This window comes from Lampetra fluviatilis, chromosome 16 (genome assembly GCF_964198595.1).
Source record: "Lampetra fluviatilis chromosome 16, kcLamFluv1.1, whole genome shotgun sequence".
NCBI classification, from domain to species: domain Eukaryota; kingdom Metazoa; phylum Chordata; class Hyperoartia; order Petromyzontiformes; family Petromyzontidae; genus Lampetra; species Lampetra fluviatilis.
Window position 1 is genome coordinate 9,797,728 of NC_136290.1, and position 20,213 is coordinate 9,817,940.

Here is a 20,213-nt window from a genome sequence, read left to right on the forward strand (position 1 = left end):
TCATAGCGAAGCCAGATTTTTAAGGTTCATCCGAAAATTGGTAACATGTCCCAAGTGTTTATTTTTGTCTGTACCCACATTTTAAACATGTATTTCTTTGGTATTATGCAGTCATTTGTAACCAAAAGGGCTTTATTACCGCTTTGACCTTTGTCTTGATCTTGCCCATTTCTATACCAAACGACCACTGGGTCACTCGCCCTTCGACTGCAGAGTACCTGACGATCGGCATCTCGTCGGTGAAGAGGGCGAGGGGCAACTACCTGCTGCAGACGCTCAAGTCGATCTTCGAGCAGTCGAGCGACGACGAGCTCGCGGACATGGTGATCGTCGTGCACCTCGCCGACTTCGACGCGGAGTGGTGCGAGGGCACGGCGCGCGCCGTCGCCCGCAAGTTCTCGCAGCACGTCATGCGCGGCCGCCTGGTGGTCATCCACGCCCCGCGGCACACCTACCCACCGCTGCAGGGCCTCAAGAGGAACTTCGACGACCCCGACGACAGGGTGACCTTCCGCTCCAAGCAGAACGTCGACTACGCCTTCCTCACCAACTTCTGCGCCAACCTGTCGGAGAACTACCTGATGCTGGAGGACGACGTGGCGTGCTCGCGCAACTTCCTCACCTACGTGCGCAAGTTCGTGTCCTCGCTCGAGGGCCAGCCCTGGGCCACGCTCGAGTTCTCCAAGCTGGGCTACATCGGCAAGCTGTACCGCTCGTGCGACCTGCCCCGCCTCGCCCGCTTCCTGCTCATGTTCTACCAGGAGATGCCGTGCGACTGGCTCCTCAACCACTTCCGCACGCTGCTGGCGCAGGGCGACGCCATCCGCTTCAAGCCGTCGCTGTTCCAGCACATGGGGTACTACTCGTCCTTCCGGGGCACGGCCAACAAGCTCAAGGACGACGACTTCGAGGACGAGCCGTCCGACGTGCCCGACAACCCGCCCGCCCTCCTCAGGACCAACATCGAGGTGTTCGAGGCCTACCACCCGTACAAGGCCTACGGCCTGGGCGGCGAGTACTTCTGGGGGAAGGCGCCGAGCGCCGGCAAGTTCTTCCTGCTCGTCTTCAAGAAGGCGGCGAAGATCGAGAGGATCAAGGTGCGCACGGGAACGGAGGACAGGAAAGGGGACGTGCTGCGTCACGCCGCGCTGGCCGTTGGGGACGGCCTGAAGCCCACGTCCACGGGGAGAGACTGCAGCAACTACGTGCCACTCGGGGAGTTCGCCGATGGGCAGTTCGACTTGGCGGGTGTATCGACATTGGTGGCGATGAACGTAAACTGCCTGCTCATTAGAGTAGTGAAGGAACAGACCGAATGGGTCATTATACAAAACATTGGCGTTTGGACCGTGTAAATCACGCGCTCTGTTCGAAAAAAAAATCCTTTTTTACTGTGTACGAAATCAAACTGCTCGGTATTTTTGTGCTGCACATTTTTTTACGCTTTTTTTTCTTTCCACATTAAAATCGACAATGTCAAACTACCGTTTACATTTTCGTTTTTAAATGCCTATTGTGATTTGTTTGGGTTCAGGTAAAATAGTAGTTACAATTACCAGCACTATGACAATGTTTAATTATGGTTTGTTCTTTTAATCGTTACCGCACAGGAATCGTTGACAAAATAAACAAAACACTCCGTACAATATTTTTTCTTGCTTCGCTCTACAAACGTGCAATGAATCCAATATTGTATAGACACGCAGGCGTCGACCTGCAATGCACATTTTACACGTCCCGATTTCTTCGCCGCTTGCACCTGCACAGTTGCCTTAATAACGAATACAATAATCAATGGCCGGTGTTAAGTGACCTCACATTCAAAGGAGCAAAGCACACTGCTGACCTCAGTGACATTTGTGGACGCTCGCATACGGTGGCCTCAAAAAATAAAAATAGCAAATCATTACACATTGTGAGGTGTGGGTGAGAGGAAAAAAAACTTAGCACAACAATTGCAAATTCAAGAAACCTTCCACTACAAGGCTTAATGAAAGGTTAAATTACGCGCGTTTGTCATTGGGAGTGTGTGCTTTTCGCCTGGGTTGTTTTTTTGCAATATTGGTGGTATTATTATTCTTGCTGCAGCCCACTGCCTAAATGCCCTACGACTCTCAGAAACGAAACGATGAATATTTCATAAGGAAGTAATAATGGAACACGGGGTATCGTAAAAAAAAAGTGGTCAATGCGACGAAAGTCGTTGATCACATGAGCACTGGACCAAGGCACAGGAGAAAAACATATTTTTAATACTTGTCTATTTTAAATATAAATTTAAAACATTCACGTTGATCATTTTTTCACGAGCACTAAAAATTATGAGCATGAAAGCATGAATAATATTTGATTTCAGGTCTACATTAAAAGAGCGCTGTACGTGAAACATTCACTCATGTGTAAAGAACATTCACAAATAATTTGCTAATGTTCGTTGATGCAACAATTCATCCAGCGGTTAAGATATATTGTACTGAATCTCAAAGTTACCGAATTGGTTTATGTTTTGCATATTCACCTGGGTCTCCTGAGCGTAAGCGTGCGGATGCATAATAACACAGAAACGATGCGTTTGATTTATATTTACAAACCCAATTGAATTTGCTTATCATAAAGAAAAATTACATTTATTTAAAATAAGCATCTGCCGGCACATTTAAATTATTAGCAACAAATGTTTTTGATGAATGTAATGGTTTGAGTGGCCGATTTTATCCCGCTAGAATAGTGCCTTTAGTTATTAATATGTCCAAGTAATCGTCAAAGTTGGGTTATAAACCACTTTTAATATCACAAAAATGAGTTTTTATATGCGGTAGCTATAAAAACGCCTTAACATATGCAAAGTGTCACAATTTATACGCAATATAATGCATCAAGAGTGGTACTGAATTCAAAGCAAAACCTCTATTTAAGAATTCTACCCACTCATGACAGATTCAAGTCCACGAAATGGAATTTCAGGTTTAAGAAACAACACGATAATGAAATAAACACAAAAAAGTTAGAGTTTGAACCTCAGAGAAAAATAATATATGTACAGTATATACATTTATACGATAACGTGTTTAGTTAAAATAAAGTAAAGTTCCAAAATTTCTAAATGGGACTCAATTTGATTTTTTTTGTCCAATAAACTCGATTTCAATTGTACAATTCTATTGTGATCATTCACCTATCTAAAAGTCAAATATTTTCATTGAATTATAGACTGTATTTTGTATATTCGTGGGATTTTGTTTACGTAATAAACATACCGAGGTAATTTATTATGAAATGCTATTATTTTACAATGTCAACAGGTAGCACACGGGTGACTTGGAAGAAGCAAATGCCCTTCATTTAACCCGGAGGTGAAAATACGGGCCCATGAAGACACGCGATGCAGGCAGCATGATTGAAGAAACTTTCTACCATTGTTTCAACTGCCGCGCATGGAGATAGGATCGAACCGGCGACCTTTGGATTACAAATTCGGTGTGCGAACCGTTACATAAAGGTAGCATCCCATTGCAAACCAGCCACTGCTTAACACTGTACTCACAATGCTGCTTAAATATATTATATTAAGGAAAACCAAAGTACATTGTACATCAGTGCAACAACACGAAATCAACTTAAAAAATATATTTTATCAGGTAAGGCCCACTGAGATGTATAGCTCTTTTTCAGAAGCGGCCTGGCCACAAATGATAGCTTTACGAAGTGGCTTATCACGTGGAAATTTATAGCAGCAACATACTCTAAACGTCTGTTTTTCGAAATGGGGAGGGAAAAACCGGACAACCCGGAGAAAAATCCACGCTACCACGGGAAGAGAGACACGTAAACTCCAAATATCCAGGTGTCAGGGTTGGGATCGAACCCACGACCTCCTGTATACCAGGCGAGGTAGTTAACATCTCGCCATTGCAGAAATTTATCTCCAGGTGTACATCTGCCAATATGGCCTCCGTACCATTCGAATATGCAATGTTGCTCAGGTGTTTTCGGGTCCCCTTCCCCCGAAAGAACGCCAATCACGGGAAGTCAGAGTGATTTTAATTCTCGCTCAGAAGATGGCAGCAGCAGGACTCAATTTCTCATGGAATATCTTTCAGCGGACCCTGAACTCCCAACACCCTGCCATCCAGGGGGTTTGGAGATTTATTGAACTCAGCCCTTGAACAGCGCCGGCTGGAAGAGGAAAGCTACTTTTTCAGAGGAGCATCTGGTTCCTGGTCTTACACTTTGCTAATAACATGGCAACATGCGGCACACACGCACACAATTTACTATTTCATAACAAAGAAGGCTGCTCTCTGGCTTGACGCCATTGCGCGCGATGAAGATGCCCTGGCGCATACCCGGCCTGCATCAATGCCGCGGTGAATTTAAGATGGGGTCGTGTTGGGTTGCCACCCTCTGGGTGACAGCAAAAGGGGGGCCCGTATATCGTGGTAAGAACAGAATCTCACAACAATACCCGGGACGGGTGGAGAACTGCGTGTGAACGCATCGTGGCGTATTATTAGGCAACGGACAAAAGCGTGGGCTTTTCATATTTTAGAAAGACTCACCGATGTTTCAATGCAGTTATCTAAACAAAAAACAGAGGGCAAACGTCAGGAAAAAATCAGGAAAGGTGGCGAACTTGACGGTGTGTGCCTCTGCGAGTAGAACGGTTGGCGAGCAACGTCTTGGTATCAGCGATGAACGATGGCTTTGTCGTGGAAGTTAAGCTGGTTATCCTCTTGATTTGCCCTCATGAATAGCAGTGAGATAGTCATTTTAAGGAAGAGGTCATTGGGAGTTAACATAATTGGCCTTTATCCGAATTCTTTTAAGTTCTAAAAGAGTGAAGCTCATGAAAAGTGATTATACCATTCCGATCCTGTACTTTATGGATTTCCCTAAAAGAATGGCCACTTTTAAACCCGGATAAAAGTCACGCGGTGGTTCTCTCAGTTGGCCTGTACGTCTCTCCAACGTCTTGTCTCGTTGTACCCCGTGTTTTGTGGTTGTACCCCGTGTTGTCTGGTTGTACTGCGTGTTGTCTGGTTGTACTGCGTGTTGTCTGGTTGTACTGCGTGTTGTCTGGTTGTACCCCGTCTTGTCTGATTGTACCCCGTATTGTCTGGTTGTACCGTACGTTGTCTTGCACACTGTCGGAAGTTTTGCTCCCCATGCTGGGAGCTCCAGGAGATGGAGTGAAAGGGCAGATTTAACGCCGGACAACGCGCGGTACAGCCCGAAAGCAGAGAGCAAAGCCACGAAGCAAAGTAAATAACTACGGTGCTAGCAAACGTGAGAAAAAAATGCATTTGTGCTGAAAAGGATACCTTTAGGCATCTCCCTGTGAGAATGTTGCAAACTGTCATTGGCCCACAGAAAGCAGTGGGAATGTCACAGTTCATCGTGCGACAAAAAAATAAATTGAAGAGATAAAAAAAGACCTTTATTCCCGAAGCACAAATATTTCTTGGCCGCCGCAGATATCCACGTGGAATATCCCTGTGCGGCTCGATGTTCTGTATGTTTTCATTATCATCGATATCCGCACAACACCACTCATCCATGACACGATAATTATTTGCAATACCTATTATCCGCAGGTGCTTAGGTCCGCAAAAACTCATATTACCCTTATTCTTCCTAACAACTTATTCTTCCTAACAATAATAGGATCTGTGACGTGTGTCCCCCACAGCAAACCTGACTCTGCTGATGAGGCACCGAATGTTCAAAACCAACCAAACATTTTATTGTTTTTTTTTACCAATGCTGCTGGCAACATTTCACTCCCAGAAGGCTGTGCGACCGAGATGCGTTATGTTTAGAGGCAATCGTGGGAGTGTGGCATATTAAGAGGTTTTTTGGGGGGTTAGATCGCATAAATACATAAATGTGTCGTTAAAACCCGCCACCACCCGACACAGACACAGCCAACGAGTAAGGGTTGTCATGTAAACACCGGCGTGCTGTACTAGTGACAAATTGGCACGTTCTGTCGGGTGGTGGCGGGTTTTAACGACACATTTATGTATTTACGCGATCTAACCCAAAAAAACTCGATTATGGATGATATTGGTCGCGAAAGCCTACGTGTTAAACAGGTGGCATATTGATTCGAAGCTTTCGTGACTGCAGGAATCCATACTCCTTCAGCAATTTTTTCTTGCTGTGGTTGTCCCGCCTGATGACGATTGCTTGTGTTACGATCGAAACGTCGTGATCTATTATTTTTCCACCTACGTGACTTTACCGAAAGAACCAAAAAGTATAGGTGGCATATTGTCTGCTTATTTATTTTGCATAATATCTATTAATTCTTTAAGTGGTGTGTCCATAGGCAGGCACACGGCAGAATTCTCTCGCCAAAGACGGCCCATTACCGTGATAACGATGATGGCGAAAACATGAACGCAGTACTCAGTCGCACAAACACCCTGCGAGAATAACTTAATGTATACATAAATCTCGCAATTTCGCCTTAGGTTTGTACGATGTTGTCTTAATGTAGCAAAAAAAAAACACCACGAGACTTGTTTTTTTTTATGGCGCCAAGAAGACAGATCCAAGCCCTCAGCGTTCGCACAAAAACAGCACTAAACAAGGCTATTAAGCAGAGTACATCTGTGCGTTGGGGTAGCTTGTGCTAAGTGTTGCTCTAAATGCAAGCACAATCGATTTTAAAAGAAAAAATCTTTCCCACCAACATCGGACTGCTGCATCAGCAACGTTCCTTTTTCTCAACAGCAGGCCGATTTTCCGCATCAGTTAATTAAAACGAACAGGGTGACTCAAGTCAAGAGTGGAGGTTTTTTATCAGCCGCGCAATTTTTTATTTTTTTTTGGTGCTGTTGCCTGTTCATTCATTTCTTTGCAGTGGGATGCGCAAACACGATTGCCGGGCAAGACCTCTCGAAAAAAGGTGCCACCTCTGCAAGTGCTTTGCTCACGCCAAGGATTGTGTTGTAGTAATTTTTTTTAAAGTGCCATTTTTTATATTACACGTTTTTATTTAACTCTGTTGTTGTATCCTCAAATTTTTAACTGAATTTTAACCAACTTCCCAATGTGGTATCGACTGCAAACTTGGTATGCTTATGTCATACTGATTACAATACTATATTCTATCATAAAAAATAAATAAAATAAAATTTAAACGTTCTTTTTTATATGTCATGTTTCGGCTTGGATCTAATTGTCCACGCTCAACTGACGTTGGCTGTAATTAGCCACCGTCCCTTACGTTATGGCCAGCTTCGGGGCCACTTCCTGGAGTCGTGGAGTTCTTCCATTACTAGTACGGTACATTTCATAAACGCGTGTTTTTAAAAAGTTTTTTTTTTATATTACTTATTTTTTTAAACTGTCGTGCTTAAAATTGAAGCGGCGACCTCCTCGATTGTATCAGCTGTGGATTGCAAATCCAACGAGATAACCATGACACCACGGCATTTTGCCTTGATTCTGAGTTAAATAGATAACAAAAGTATATCATGTTTATTACGTGAAATTTTTTTTATGTAATGCACAAAAACAAGAACTAGCATAGCATTAACCAATATTCACGATTTAAGGATGCCTTCAAACCCTGTAATACTCAAACCGGGAATCGAAAAGTCCTATTAAATTAAACCAAATTCCCCAGAAATCACATATACATCAAACAGCTTGGGGATAACATATATCTCACGACATTCCTCAATATAACCAATGACTCGCTAAGGGGCGTCGCTATTTACTCATTGTTACGTTGAAATTGATAATAATACTGCAATCAAGGTTAGGCGAAATCTGTATCATTCAGAATTTCCACATAGACACGCACGCACGTGCGTGCACATGCACTGAGTGCCCCAGATAAATATACTCAGGGCCGGTATAGCTGGTATATGGCATTATTTAACAAATGGTGCGTGTCCTCCCTCGCGGCTTCCTGCTAAAGCTTGTAATTACGTCTTTTTAAATCATGCCTGGGAGGCGCAGTGGATAGGTACCACTCATACATCATAATGAACCCAGAGAGGCCGAAATCACTCCAGGGGCTCCAAGGTCGGTTTGTTTAAAGTGTATTATTTATTTGTTTTTTTTTGTCGTATCACACTGCAATTGCAAGTCGCTAACGTGGTGTAATGGTTAACACACTGGACAATCCAGAGGCCGCAGATTCGATTCAATCTGTTGGAGTGGCAGGAGCATAAACCATCACGCAAACTCCGGTCATCCTCACAGCGGCTTTTGGGGATAGACATCGAACAAAGACCCCATCGCGCACTTTCAGATGCGCTTCTGCGGCCGTCTAGAGCGCTCTTCCTTATGACATTAGGAACCCACTGGAGCTATGCATTTAACTAATTTCTTCAGAACTGCTATTTGTGTTTAGTTTGTTGTCCTTCCCCCGCACCTCGGATTAGCACGGCTGGCTACGTACGGTGTGAAAAAAGTTTAACATACATATATTTGAAATTATTGGCAAAACCTTGTTAACCCCCCCCCCTCCATACTATCTCACCCGCAGTGTAAATGGACATCGTCACAGTCGATCGGCAGATTGTGTGTGGTGGGATGAAGTGTGAGAACTACCACCTTTTCCAAGACGTCTGGCCAGCATTGAATAGTATAGGACAAATATTCACGAAGAATGTATCTGTTAGCGCCCTCGAGTGAAGGCCCTCATGCCAGCAGTGGCGTGAGAAAGATGTTGCAGGGTTGCGCCTTTACCCTTTGTTGCATTTGCAATCAATCAGTCTCCTGTCATTGGCATTGCAGGTTACTGTTTTGAACAACGACAAAATATTTACAGACAAGGACAATGAGGAGAAAACTCAGAACACAAATCACTGTAAAAGTTCAGAAATGCAGTGAGTTAGCAGGCGTCACAAGAACTGGTATGTCACATTAATAATTAATAGTAAAACATATTACGACTATACATCTACCGAATTAGAATGTATGCATGTTTTATAAGAATTTCTGTTTAAGATGGGTGCTAATTTTAATTAACATCCCTCTGTCAGATGAAGATCTCGTCGTGCCTTTCAGTCAATGTCATTGTTTGACCATACTTGGCCACGATGGTCAGGACAGGTTTGTGAAGGGAGAGAGGGATTACGACCGTCTTCTTGGTTCTTTCGGTAAAGTCACGTAGAAGGGAAGTAATAAAATAATAAAAATAAGACATAATAAAATAATTCTCACGACGTTTCGGCCACAACGCAAGCAGCCGTCCTCAGGTGAAGAATGAAACACCACCAAGCTTGGAGCGTATAGCTTGTTGAAGGGTCTCAAAGTTATGTGGAAACCCTCCCTGTAGAGGCGGTTAAATTTCGATTTAAAGCTTTCGTGACTGCAGGGATTCATCTTCTTGGTTCTTTCGGTAAAGTCACGTGAGGACGGCTGCTTGCGTTGTGGCCGAAACGTCGTGAGAATTATTTTATTATGTTTTATTTTTATGATTTTATTACTTCCCTTCTACGTGACTTTACCGAAAGAACCAAGAAGATGAATCCCTGCAGTCACGAAAGCTTTAAATCGGGATTACGACCGGTTCAGATACTGCTGTCCACTAATGTTAGCCATGGCTAGGAATTGAACTTGGGTCGCCAGGTTCATAATCCATCCAGTGTTCTAACCACTGCACCAGCACTGCTCCCCTTTGCCACTGTATACGACTGTGTTGGTGATGTTTTGTCTATTCGTTTGCACTGCCCATCGTCCTTTGGGCACATAAATTGTACCGAGCGTGTGAATTCAATATAAATAGACTACGTTCAAGCCATTCTTTTTTTTTCTGCTGCTACTGCATGAAAGGTGGCCTTGAACGAGGGTTGTCCTCGACGAAGTCATGCGCTCTATCGGGCAAACAATGGACGGGGTGGCCATGGATGACAACTGGTGGCGATCGCTTTTATCATGGATCATCGAGTGCATTTTGCTGGAAAGGAATAATATTGCCGCAACGCAACACCAGTATAAACAGTACTCTCTTTATTGTCAGCCAACACTGGTATAAACATGGGCATTTTCGTTCTCTTCTATCATGTGCACCAACAGGCGCTTGTGCACAGGCATATCCACGTACACATGCACCCCGTGCTCTCTTTTAGCCCCGCCCCCCCCCTTCCAATACGTTATCATGTGCACCAACAGGGACTTGCGCACAAACACGTTCACGTCGACGCCTACGAGCACCTCGTGCTCTCTTTTAGCCCCGCCCTCCCCTCCCGATACGTTCCATTCATTGGCTACCACATTCTGATAAGCTCCTCCCCCCTCTCCTCCTCCTGAACTTGTATTTAAGAGCTTGCATCTTGAATCCCTGCCTCACTTGATGCAGCAAATCTGGCTGTGACGGTCCCACCTGATGACAGAGACTTGTGTTGCCTCCGAAACGTCGTGATTTTATTATTTTATTTTTATTAATTTAAATTTAATTTTTTACCTACGTGACTTTACCGAAAGAACTAAGAGTACAAGTATAAACATTTTAAATGACGTTTGCCTTTCCCAACTTGTGAGACAAGTGGGCTCTTCTCAACCATGTCATTCGACGATTAATCCATTCGAAAAACCTCACCAGGAGCAATGTGACCCTGTGCGTTCAGAAACAACAGTGCAAGATCTTCTTGGTTCTTTCGGTAAAGTCACGTAGAAGGGAAGTAATAAAATAATAAAAATAAAACATAATAAAATAATATTAATATAATATTAATAATTTTATTATGTTTAATAATAAAATAATATTAATATAATATTAACCAAGAAGATGAATCCCTGCAGTCACGAAAGCTTTAAATCGAAACAGTGCAAGAGTTTTCTTGGACGCCCCTTTATTATTTTTATTTATTTATCCTTTCCCAACATGCACTGCCATGAAATTAGCGTTTGTCGCACGACAACCAAATGTATACATTTTCAGAGCTGGAATTACATACAAATTAAGTGAGAACCCAATTTTAACATGGTGGACTTATTTCTGTCCAATCAATGGTCACCAGACTATAAACTCACTACACTTGAGAAGCCAGTTTAAATCACAAGCAACTGCGCATATTCAAACTGATGATCTCGGCACTCTAACCGATGCATTATTCAAAATAGAACACCAAGTAAATATTTATCACATTTAATTATTGTGTCCACATCACTAGAAAAGCTCATATTTCTACCGTCCACTTTTTTTTTGGATTGCTTGTCTGGGTTCGAACTCATAATCTCAATAGCGCTGATGTCAGAAAATGTTTACCAAAAGATTTGCTCCCTCAGAAGGGAATACACAGGTTACCCTAGCTTGATACACGTTCGGTTTGTGTGATTTCGCGTATATTTGCAGCTCACCTATTTCTACCCAAAATTCGCTATGCAGTATGCAATTTCAATTCACTCATGTGCGGCCATGTGGTCAGATATGGGGATAACATTGTGCACTGTGTGCGCTACTCGACAGACATCTGTCTCGGGCGGTTTCACTTTTGTGCACCCTTTTCCTGGAACGCATCTACCGCACAAAGCGAGGGAAACTTGCTTTGATTTGCCTTAATAATTAATATTTCAGGAATACAGAGACAAATATTCAGGAAAATTAGATTACCTTGTGAATATTTGTAACCCCTTATTTTTGTAACAAAGCAATCTTTCTTAACATTCAAATTTATAAACATGCATGTGCAACTTAAAACGTAAGTTAAACACCATTTTTCCAACTTGATTGTGAAACAGGTGCTCAGTTTGCTTTCAGTATAGTTTTACATTTTATACCGTCTGTTTGGCCCTCACTTTGCCCTATGGAGCACGGAACCTCAACCGCGAACCCAAACACTAAGATGGATAAAATCGTTGCTCGGTAAATATTTACCAATATTATAATTCCGTGAATATTTGCTTCTGGGGGGATGGGGGGAACAATATACAATTTTCTCACGTGACACATCCTATTAATTGGCTATGCCAGGTGGTGGTGGGTTAACGACACATTTATATTTACGCGATCTAACCCAACAACTTTTATTCTGAATTATATTGAATCTCACCAGCTCAGTGCTCTGACAAAGGAATTCGCTCTAGATTTGAAGCTTTCGTGACTGCAAGGATTCATATTCTTAGGTTTTTTCGGTAAAGTCACGTAGGTAAAACATTTAAATTAATAAAAGTAAAAAATAAAATAAAAATCACGACGTTTCGAAGGCAACACAAGCCTCCGTCTTCAGGTGGAACCGTCACAGCACGATAGCTGTATCAAGTAAGAGAAATTCCAAGAAAACAGTCCTTGTATATATACTGGTTGAGGGTGGGAGGAGCCAAGGTAGGCACTGGATATTATTATTGTGAAGTTCGGTGCTGTGACGGTTCCACCTGAAGACGGAGGCTTGTGTTGCCTCCGAAACGTCGTGATTTTTATTAATTTTTTTATTTTACTTTTATTAATTTTCATTTTTTACCTACGTGACTTTACCGAAAAAACCTGAGAAAGGAATTAGCTCCCAAGAATTGCTCATAGAACAAAATGTCCTGAGGAAATTTGTGAGACTAATGATCAAGTAGCGTGCAATTGAAAAACGTAATATTCCTTGGTGTGCAGGGGCCCGTACACAGCCTGTCGATTCACGTTTGCTGTCCACTCCACACAATAACTCACAAATCCGCCCCGGCGCAATGCCATTTCATCCGCATTTTGTGGATATTTTTACGCACGAAAATAATGGTTAAAGCGACTTTGGCTGTCGACACAATTTCCTCAAGGGATCTTGGCGGCAAGGGGTACAGACATCTATGAAGAAGACGCCGAAATTATTTCCCTTCCACCAAAGCGGTTTCTAGATATCTGTTCGTGCCTCGACAACAATCATTGCCTCTAGTGGAGCATGTGATTGCTTTGGCATGTTGTTCCGAACCAGCTCAACCCTCACCCCCCACCTGTCTACCAAGGGACATTTCTGTTCCGTTTTCTCATCCGCGGCCGTTCTCTCAGCAATTAGCAAAGTATTTCACAGACTACAGGCAGTGCAGCCTAACGTGGCTTTCGCAAATCGGGAACTTGAAATGCTGGCGCCCGCCTGGCATGCATATGAAAGTGGGCACTGAAGTATTAACATCTGGCACGAATTTCTCTGCAACGCCTGCAAGTATACTAACACTGAGGTTGGTACACACGTTTCAGATGTTTCCATCCCTATAAACCTTTCCAATGTCAGACCCACCCCCCCCGCCGCCGCTGCCGCTGCCGACCTAACACCCCCTCAACAGTTGTGGTTACATGCAAACTCTCGTGTTTGGTGTAGAGGAGACAAATGTTTAAAACATGCGGTGGCATTTGAAAGGAGACTGAGAGGCCCATACAGTGGTGATGAATAGCTCAATATTTCTCCAAGACAAATGCTTCCTGTTTCACTCCTTTTCTAATGGGATTTCCAAGACGCCCCCTTTGGCTTTTGCCTATACAACCATCAATTTCCATCAAACCAGAATAAGAAAAAAAGTAAAACCACACGCAATGCTGCCACCCAAAATATAAAGAAATAAGTAATACGGAAATGAAATATTCTATTGCACATGTGACCATTTATATGCCTCTTTTTAGCACTGAGAGACATGCAAGAGTAATGGAAAAGATACTGATCACGAAGAAACCAATATGATGTATTATTCACACAAATTGTGGGATAGATCTGCTCTTTTTAATAAAAATGGGACATATGAAAATAAAATAAACCGCGAAGGCATCAGATTACTCGGGGAAAAAAATATTATGTTGGTTTACATTTAACAACTGACTTCAGCAAGCGTAACATTATGATACCAGAATCTGTCGCGAGTTGTTTTGTTATTAAGATATATACGTGCACTATATGCTCCAAAGGTGTCTCTTGAAAGACAGGTGTTGTCTCAGCGATCTCTCACCTTGTTTAAATAATGGACTTTCCATACACTCCGAAGAGATGCACGTAACATTGCATTCATGGGTATTCAGCAGCAACCGTGGGCTACATTCAGTCGATGTATGGGGGAAAGTTTTGTAAAGCAAAAAAAACTATCTACTTATAATTGGCAATGGGTTTGCCCTTCATTTCCCGAACTCTTTACATTTCACATCATAGTTATGACTCGTGAAGTAACCCAGAGTCAACAGGCATGAAGGCTTCGTGGATACGGCTGGTTTCACCATGAGCAGTAATGAGCCCCACAGAATAATATCCGAGCATTGCCCAGGACCAAATCACCCCTCGATGTGTCTGATCTCATCAGCCAAGCGGGGATAAAACTGACGAGTACTTGGATGGGTGACCACCACCACCAGGGCTTGCCAAGTGTTGTGGGTGTTGGGCTGAGAGGTGTGGTCAGAAGATGGCATTCTTGAGTGCCGAATGGATGTGGCCAGACGTTCACAATGCAGGACCCTCCTGGTAATGAAATCTTCAAAGATGCATTTCGTGGAGAAACACAGGACATCATTAAAATTGTTATTACTACAACCACAACACATTCAACAATGTTCAGTTTCCTCTTCGAATGCACCATGTATGCACTACTGCAGCTGAGACACATACATAATACGTATTACATACATGCATGCATAATGCAGGATGCTAATACATTATGCAAGACTAGCTACCCCTCTTTCAGTGTGCCGCCTGCTTTTGGACAAAGCCCTTTAATCCCCCAGCTCAGTACATGATTTATTCATGGCAGGAATATTAATGCATTTTAGGCCAAGGCAGCAGAAAGAGATCATGGAAAATTATGAAGACAAAAAACTTTTAAGTCTAATAATAACTTTTTATGACCATTAAAAATCAACTTTCGCATCACTTTTACGCTATGATTAATGGAAATTCGTCACGAGACGAGTTTAAGGATTGTTTAGCTTAATGCCCACACGTATGCCTGCATACAGAATTAATGCCCTTTCTCCAAATGGCATGTCTACTTACATCCAGTAACGATAGACTTACAATGAGGATAAATGATGGGTAAACATTCTAGTTGTTTTTGGTTTGCAGCTGCTGCATGGCTTGAGCTGATGACAAATTGACGTCTGTCCTGTCAGAAGTTCATCAAGTGAGTGGCATGGCAAAACACACCCTTTGTTTTCACGAATTCAACAAAATTATACAATTAGAACCAGTAATGTTATCAGCAGAGAAGATCAATTCCCTGACAAAGGCTTGTCCATACTAACGTCATAAACCTCTGTTGCTGAATCCATCCATTACACGTGTCCTAATTCTATCACTTAGTATCTGCTAAGTGCATATTCCGTGTGTATATTGACGCTCTTGATTGCCACTCCATCACTAATGTTGTATATCCCTTAATTTGACAGTTTGCACGATTACAAATGTGAGATTGCTTTTGGAGTTCTATTTCTAAAGAAAGCAATTTAAAGAATGTGTAGGCGACAGTGATTATATAGTTAATGACTTTGCCAACGAGTATCCTTATTATTTGTATTTTATACACAGCTGTGGCTCGGGCAGGTAGGGTTAATGCTTCACAGCAAAAACACGCTGGGTTCGATTCCCCACGCCGCTGCACTTCTAATGTGGGATCTGTATGTTCTCCTCCAGTTCTGCATTAAATCCCTCTGGGTTCTCGGGTTTCTTCTCACAACAACAACAGCACAAACACGACGATGTAACTGGTATTAGCCAAACATCACGGTGCTAAAATATATATATCTGCAAATTATATCATTGAGTTTAACACGCAGACTTTCGCGACCACTATCATCCATAACACAGTTTACTTTTGGGTTAGATCGCGTAAATATATAAATGTGTCGTTAAACCCGCCACCACCCGACACAGCCAACTAGTAAGGTTTGTCATGTAAACAGAACGTGCCAATTCGTCACTAGTACAGCACACCGGTGTGTTGGAGAGCAAAGCCACAACATTTAGAATCTGAGTACGACGTTTTGCCAGTAATTACAACTAGCTTCATCAGATTGTAAATGTTGTGGATTTGCACTCCAACACACCGGTGTGTTGTACTAGTGACGAATTGGCATGTTCTGTTTACGTGACAACCCTTACTAGTTGGCTGTGTTGGGTGGTGGCGGGTTTAACGACACATTTATATATTTACGCGATATAACCCCAAAAAAAACTCTATTACATAATTGAGATTAAATATAGCAATATCACCGCCAACTGGAAACAAAAAATCTTTGACAGGATCCTCCTGAGCAAGGCTTGAGACTCAAAGACTCAAGAACCTCCCGGTGAGGGTTTTATTATAATAATTATGAATATGTGATTATTTATTTTATAAACAGGACCCTGCGGGGTGGGCTGGTAGGAATAATACTAATACCGGTACAGGGATATCGACCGGGTATAGAGGAGTTAAAAAGAAAATGATTTGTGCATGGGGGGTGAGCGATGACGTCCACACCCCCCTCCCCACTGACCCGCGCGCCCACAGAGCAAGGATTGCAACAGGCGATGTCATTGGCTGCGCCGGATGCGACGGACATCTTGTTTAGTTCATTTAGTTCACGGATCGCAGGGGGAGCGGGCGGCCATCTTGTCGGACAGACTGACAGTCGGACGGACGGACACATTAATCTATTGGTGGTCTGGTCCACTTCGTTCCTACCAGTATAATGAGGGGCTCTCTAAAGCTGCCTCCAGTTGTGGCCTTTTTGCCAGCAGTGGTGTGAGCAAGAAATTGCAGGGCTGCACCTTTTACTTCTATTTAATTAAAATGCAGTACTCCACTGTTCATATTCTTGCTGCTGTATTTTGAGGAAGAGTAAAATGAAAGGAAGCCTAGATTCAACCAATTTATTTCATAACATGATGTCCTTAAACAAAAAATAACCCAATAGAATAAGGGGAAAGTGTAATTTAAAAAAACTGTTGGAAATTAACAGTAATTCATAATTCTTCAAAAGAAATCAGTTAAGCAAGTAGAAAGGAAAACGAGATGAAAAACACATGTAACAGATTGAAATAATGTGTAAATTAGCTAAAATAACATTAAACGTGCAGACGTTTTAAAACATGCTTCTACAATCATATTTTACGCTTGATTTAAAAAAATGCCAATGAGATTCTTGGAAATGTAATAACGTATATAAGAAATCTGTAGGGTTTTCCCTTGACATTTGCAATGGCATTGTAAAAAAAAAATCATCAATGTCCATTTTCTACACTTTCCAACTGAAGTTGACCGCTTTCATGCATCATCTCTGTGCATCTGCCTGTTCTTCCATCTGTCCATCCTTCCATAAGGGGGTGGGGGGGGGCACGAGGAGTGTGGGGTGACACAAGGCGATCCATCGTATAAAATGTCTTATAAAGTTGTGCTGTTCTTTGGGACATACCCTATTGAAGGCAAGCCACATTCATCAAAGGGTTGCCCAAAACTTGGAGACAGCCAAAAGTCACCTACCCTTCGTGTCCTGGCCCTGCCAGCTGAGGTGCCCCCCCAACCCCCCCCCCACCCCCCAGGCATAGGTTGCTATGCCGAGCCCCATGGTGCTTCCTGCACACCTGTTACCACAGCTACCGTGAACATTGCTAATTAAATAACTGTACTCGTAAGAACGAATGCACGTCGGAAAGCGTTACGTGAATCTACACACGTGCATGATTCTTTTTTCTGACGTGTGCCTATCATGGAATCACCTTTATGGGAACTATTTGGTTGTAATAAGGGGCCGTCCATAAATGACGTCACGTCACGCGATTTTGGACGATTTTTGAACACCCCCCCCCCCCGTCGTCACAAAAAGTCAGACCCCCCCTCAAATATGACGTCACAAAGCTCTGCCCCCCGCCCCCCCCCCCCCCCCCCAAAATATAAAACATGCTTCAACTCGCTTTAAACTATTGTCATTGTAGTGCGTATTTAACGTGGCGCTGCACTCTGATGTTGTAGGAGAAAACATTTATTAAAAAGCCTATTTAATTAATTAAGTAGAACGTGTTGTCTATATTTATTTAAAGTTGCGCATTTTGATGTGACGTCACATTTCTCAACCACCCCCCCCCTTCGTCACATATCGTCACATAATGTCTGACCCCCCCCCCCTTAGGTGCGTGACGTCATTTATGGACCGCCCCTAATAGCTGTATACTTTCTTCTTCTCTCTCCATTTACTTGATACCCCTAAAAGGAACCAGCGTTGGTGTACGGTGCTTTTTCTGCAATATTTTGCTGTCTTTTCTTGGATTTTCCATTTGCACATAGTCACATAGTCACTTTAAGATGTTTTCTTGTTCGTGTTTTTGTTTTTTGTTTGTTGCGGTTGCACCCGATTCAAGAGCCGAATGGCTCACAGGGTTATACCTAATAAATGAACTTGAACTATCCTGACATCAAGGTACACGTGAGAATCCCATTGGCATCTCGTCGATACCGGGAACGCCCACCACATCTAACCACTTTCTCTGCCGGACAACAATCTCGCGGTCACATCATCAACAACCTTCGCCTGGCATCCTGAACGGGGCGACGTCACCGCGTGAGACATTTTCTTCAATGCTAAGATGCACAATCGCCTGGTTCACACCGAGCCTATCCGTGTTCCAATCTTCGGGAGGTACAAACGCACCAAACGTCAGGGCAAGACTAAACGTTTACGATGTCTTTGTCGAGTCTTCTTACTATGGTTGCGACAACCATAGACTTCATCTTTCCTTTCTTAAATATCCCCACCCCCTGCCCCCCATCTCCTGCATCTGTCCACTCAGCAGCACGAGTCCAACACAACTCGTCACAATCGGCAAGTCGTTTTGGTGGCTTTCTAAGCGTGGGTACTCTCACGTCTAGAGCAGTAATACTGGTAGGAACCACCTGGTTCCACCAGCCCACAGGGGATTATTGTGTCCGTCCGTTGTGCAGGGAGGGGCTGGGTGGGGAGGGAGGGGCTGGGTGGGGAGGGTGGGTGGAGGGTGGGAGGGGTGGGGCTGGGTGGGGAGGGACTGGTTACCCCGTGGTGCCCTTATAAAACTCAACGTTTAACCTACTCACGCCGGCTTGTGTCCGCCCTCACAGTCGGCCATGTTTGCGGAATACACCACGCCGCCGTTGACCCTGGCCATTGACCGAGCAACCCAACGTTCCTACCAGCTCCCTCCGCAGGAATGTGTTAACCTCTAGAGCAGTGACGTCACCCTCTATAGCAGTGACGTCACCATCTAGAGTAGTGGCGTCACCCTCTAGAGCAGTGACGTCACTGCTCTAGAGCAGTTTGCATTCCGACCGCAGGTATTGTGGTCAATGCAAACATGACTCCTTGTAAAAAAGGTGTCAGTTTTGTTGCCAGATAAAAGGGTAAAAAAACAATTGTCACAGTTTGGTGAGCTCGCACGAACATTTGCAGGGCTTCGCCTCTTGAAACCGTTAGAAACGAGTTGAACAAATGGGATTGCGTGAATTTCCAAGCAACGATCCCAAGATGAGGGAAACGGCCCTCTCGTTCACACGTCTATGTTCCATCTCCAAACGGAATTGTTTTCAAATGGAAAATTGATGCGGCCTTCAAAGTTGTCGCATTAAATATGTATCTATTCTATCGCAGAGCTGCGGTGCCTCTGTTTCGACCTAATGTTCTTATTATGCATTAATTCACGTGCACACTTCGAGTGAAGAAGATACCCGGTAATGATGTGAGCGGCACACAACGTATTCGACATATCGCTCATTGGGTTGGTCCTCCAAAGAGACAATGCAATGAAAATGTCTGTAACATACCGATTACAGGCAAGTAAGGTAAAGGGTGAATCTCAGATATACTGCTCACATTCATTTGTGACTTCTTTTTTAAATTGAATGATTCCTTTGAAAGACAATTTGTAAACTATGTTATTTATTGCTCAACTGCTGCCCTTTCATAACCATGGTGAAACAAAGGCTTGAGATATTAATAAAATGATGCAGAAATTTAAAGCTCTTTCGCGTTTTGGATTGTTTTAATGTTGAACATGCAACTTCTGATTAATATAATTGTACTATTTTATATTGTCAATTGGAGCTCCAATCTTCTGGCAGATTGAATATTATGACGTGTTTATAATTGAGTTTTAAAAGCGATTCTCTCGTCTGAAAGACGATGACCATGAAAATGTCACGGTTGATTAATTTTCTTAACGCCACTCAACAATGAACAAGGAGATTGCTAGAGGGAGGAGCTCCCTTCGTGTTAATTGCATTGGCAAAGGGCTCTTTGTGATGGAAGCAGATCTCGTAGGCAATTGGTGTTTCTGACAACGCAGAGT

General features: G+C 43.1%; 1 protein-coding gene across 4 annotated transcripts in view; it reads left to right on the forward strand.

The window, feature by feature from the left end:
* The window catches only part of LOC144936516 (alpha-1,3-mannosyl-glycoprotein 4-beta-N-acetylglucosaminyltransferase C-like), a 43,859-nt gene extending 40,723 nt beyond the window's left edge, over window positions 1-3,136 (forward strand). For all 4 annotated transcript variants that reach the window (XM_078863672.1, XM_078863671.1, XM_078863675.1 and 1 more), the window contains one exon: window positions 214-3,136. In XM_078863672.1, coding sequence (XP_078719798.1) covers window positions 214-1,355 — 1,142 coding nt within the window. In that variant the 3' untranslated portion in view covers window positions 1,356-3,136. The remainder of the gene's footprint in view (window positions 1-213) is intronic.
* The last annotated feature ends 17,077 nt before the right edge of the window (window positions 3,137-20,213 follow it).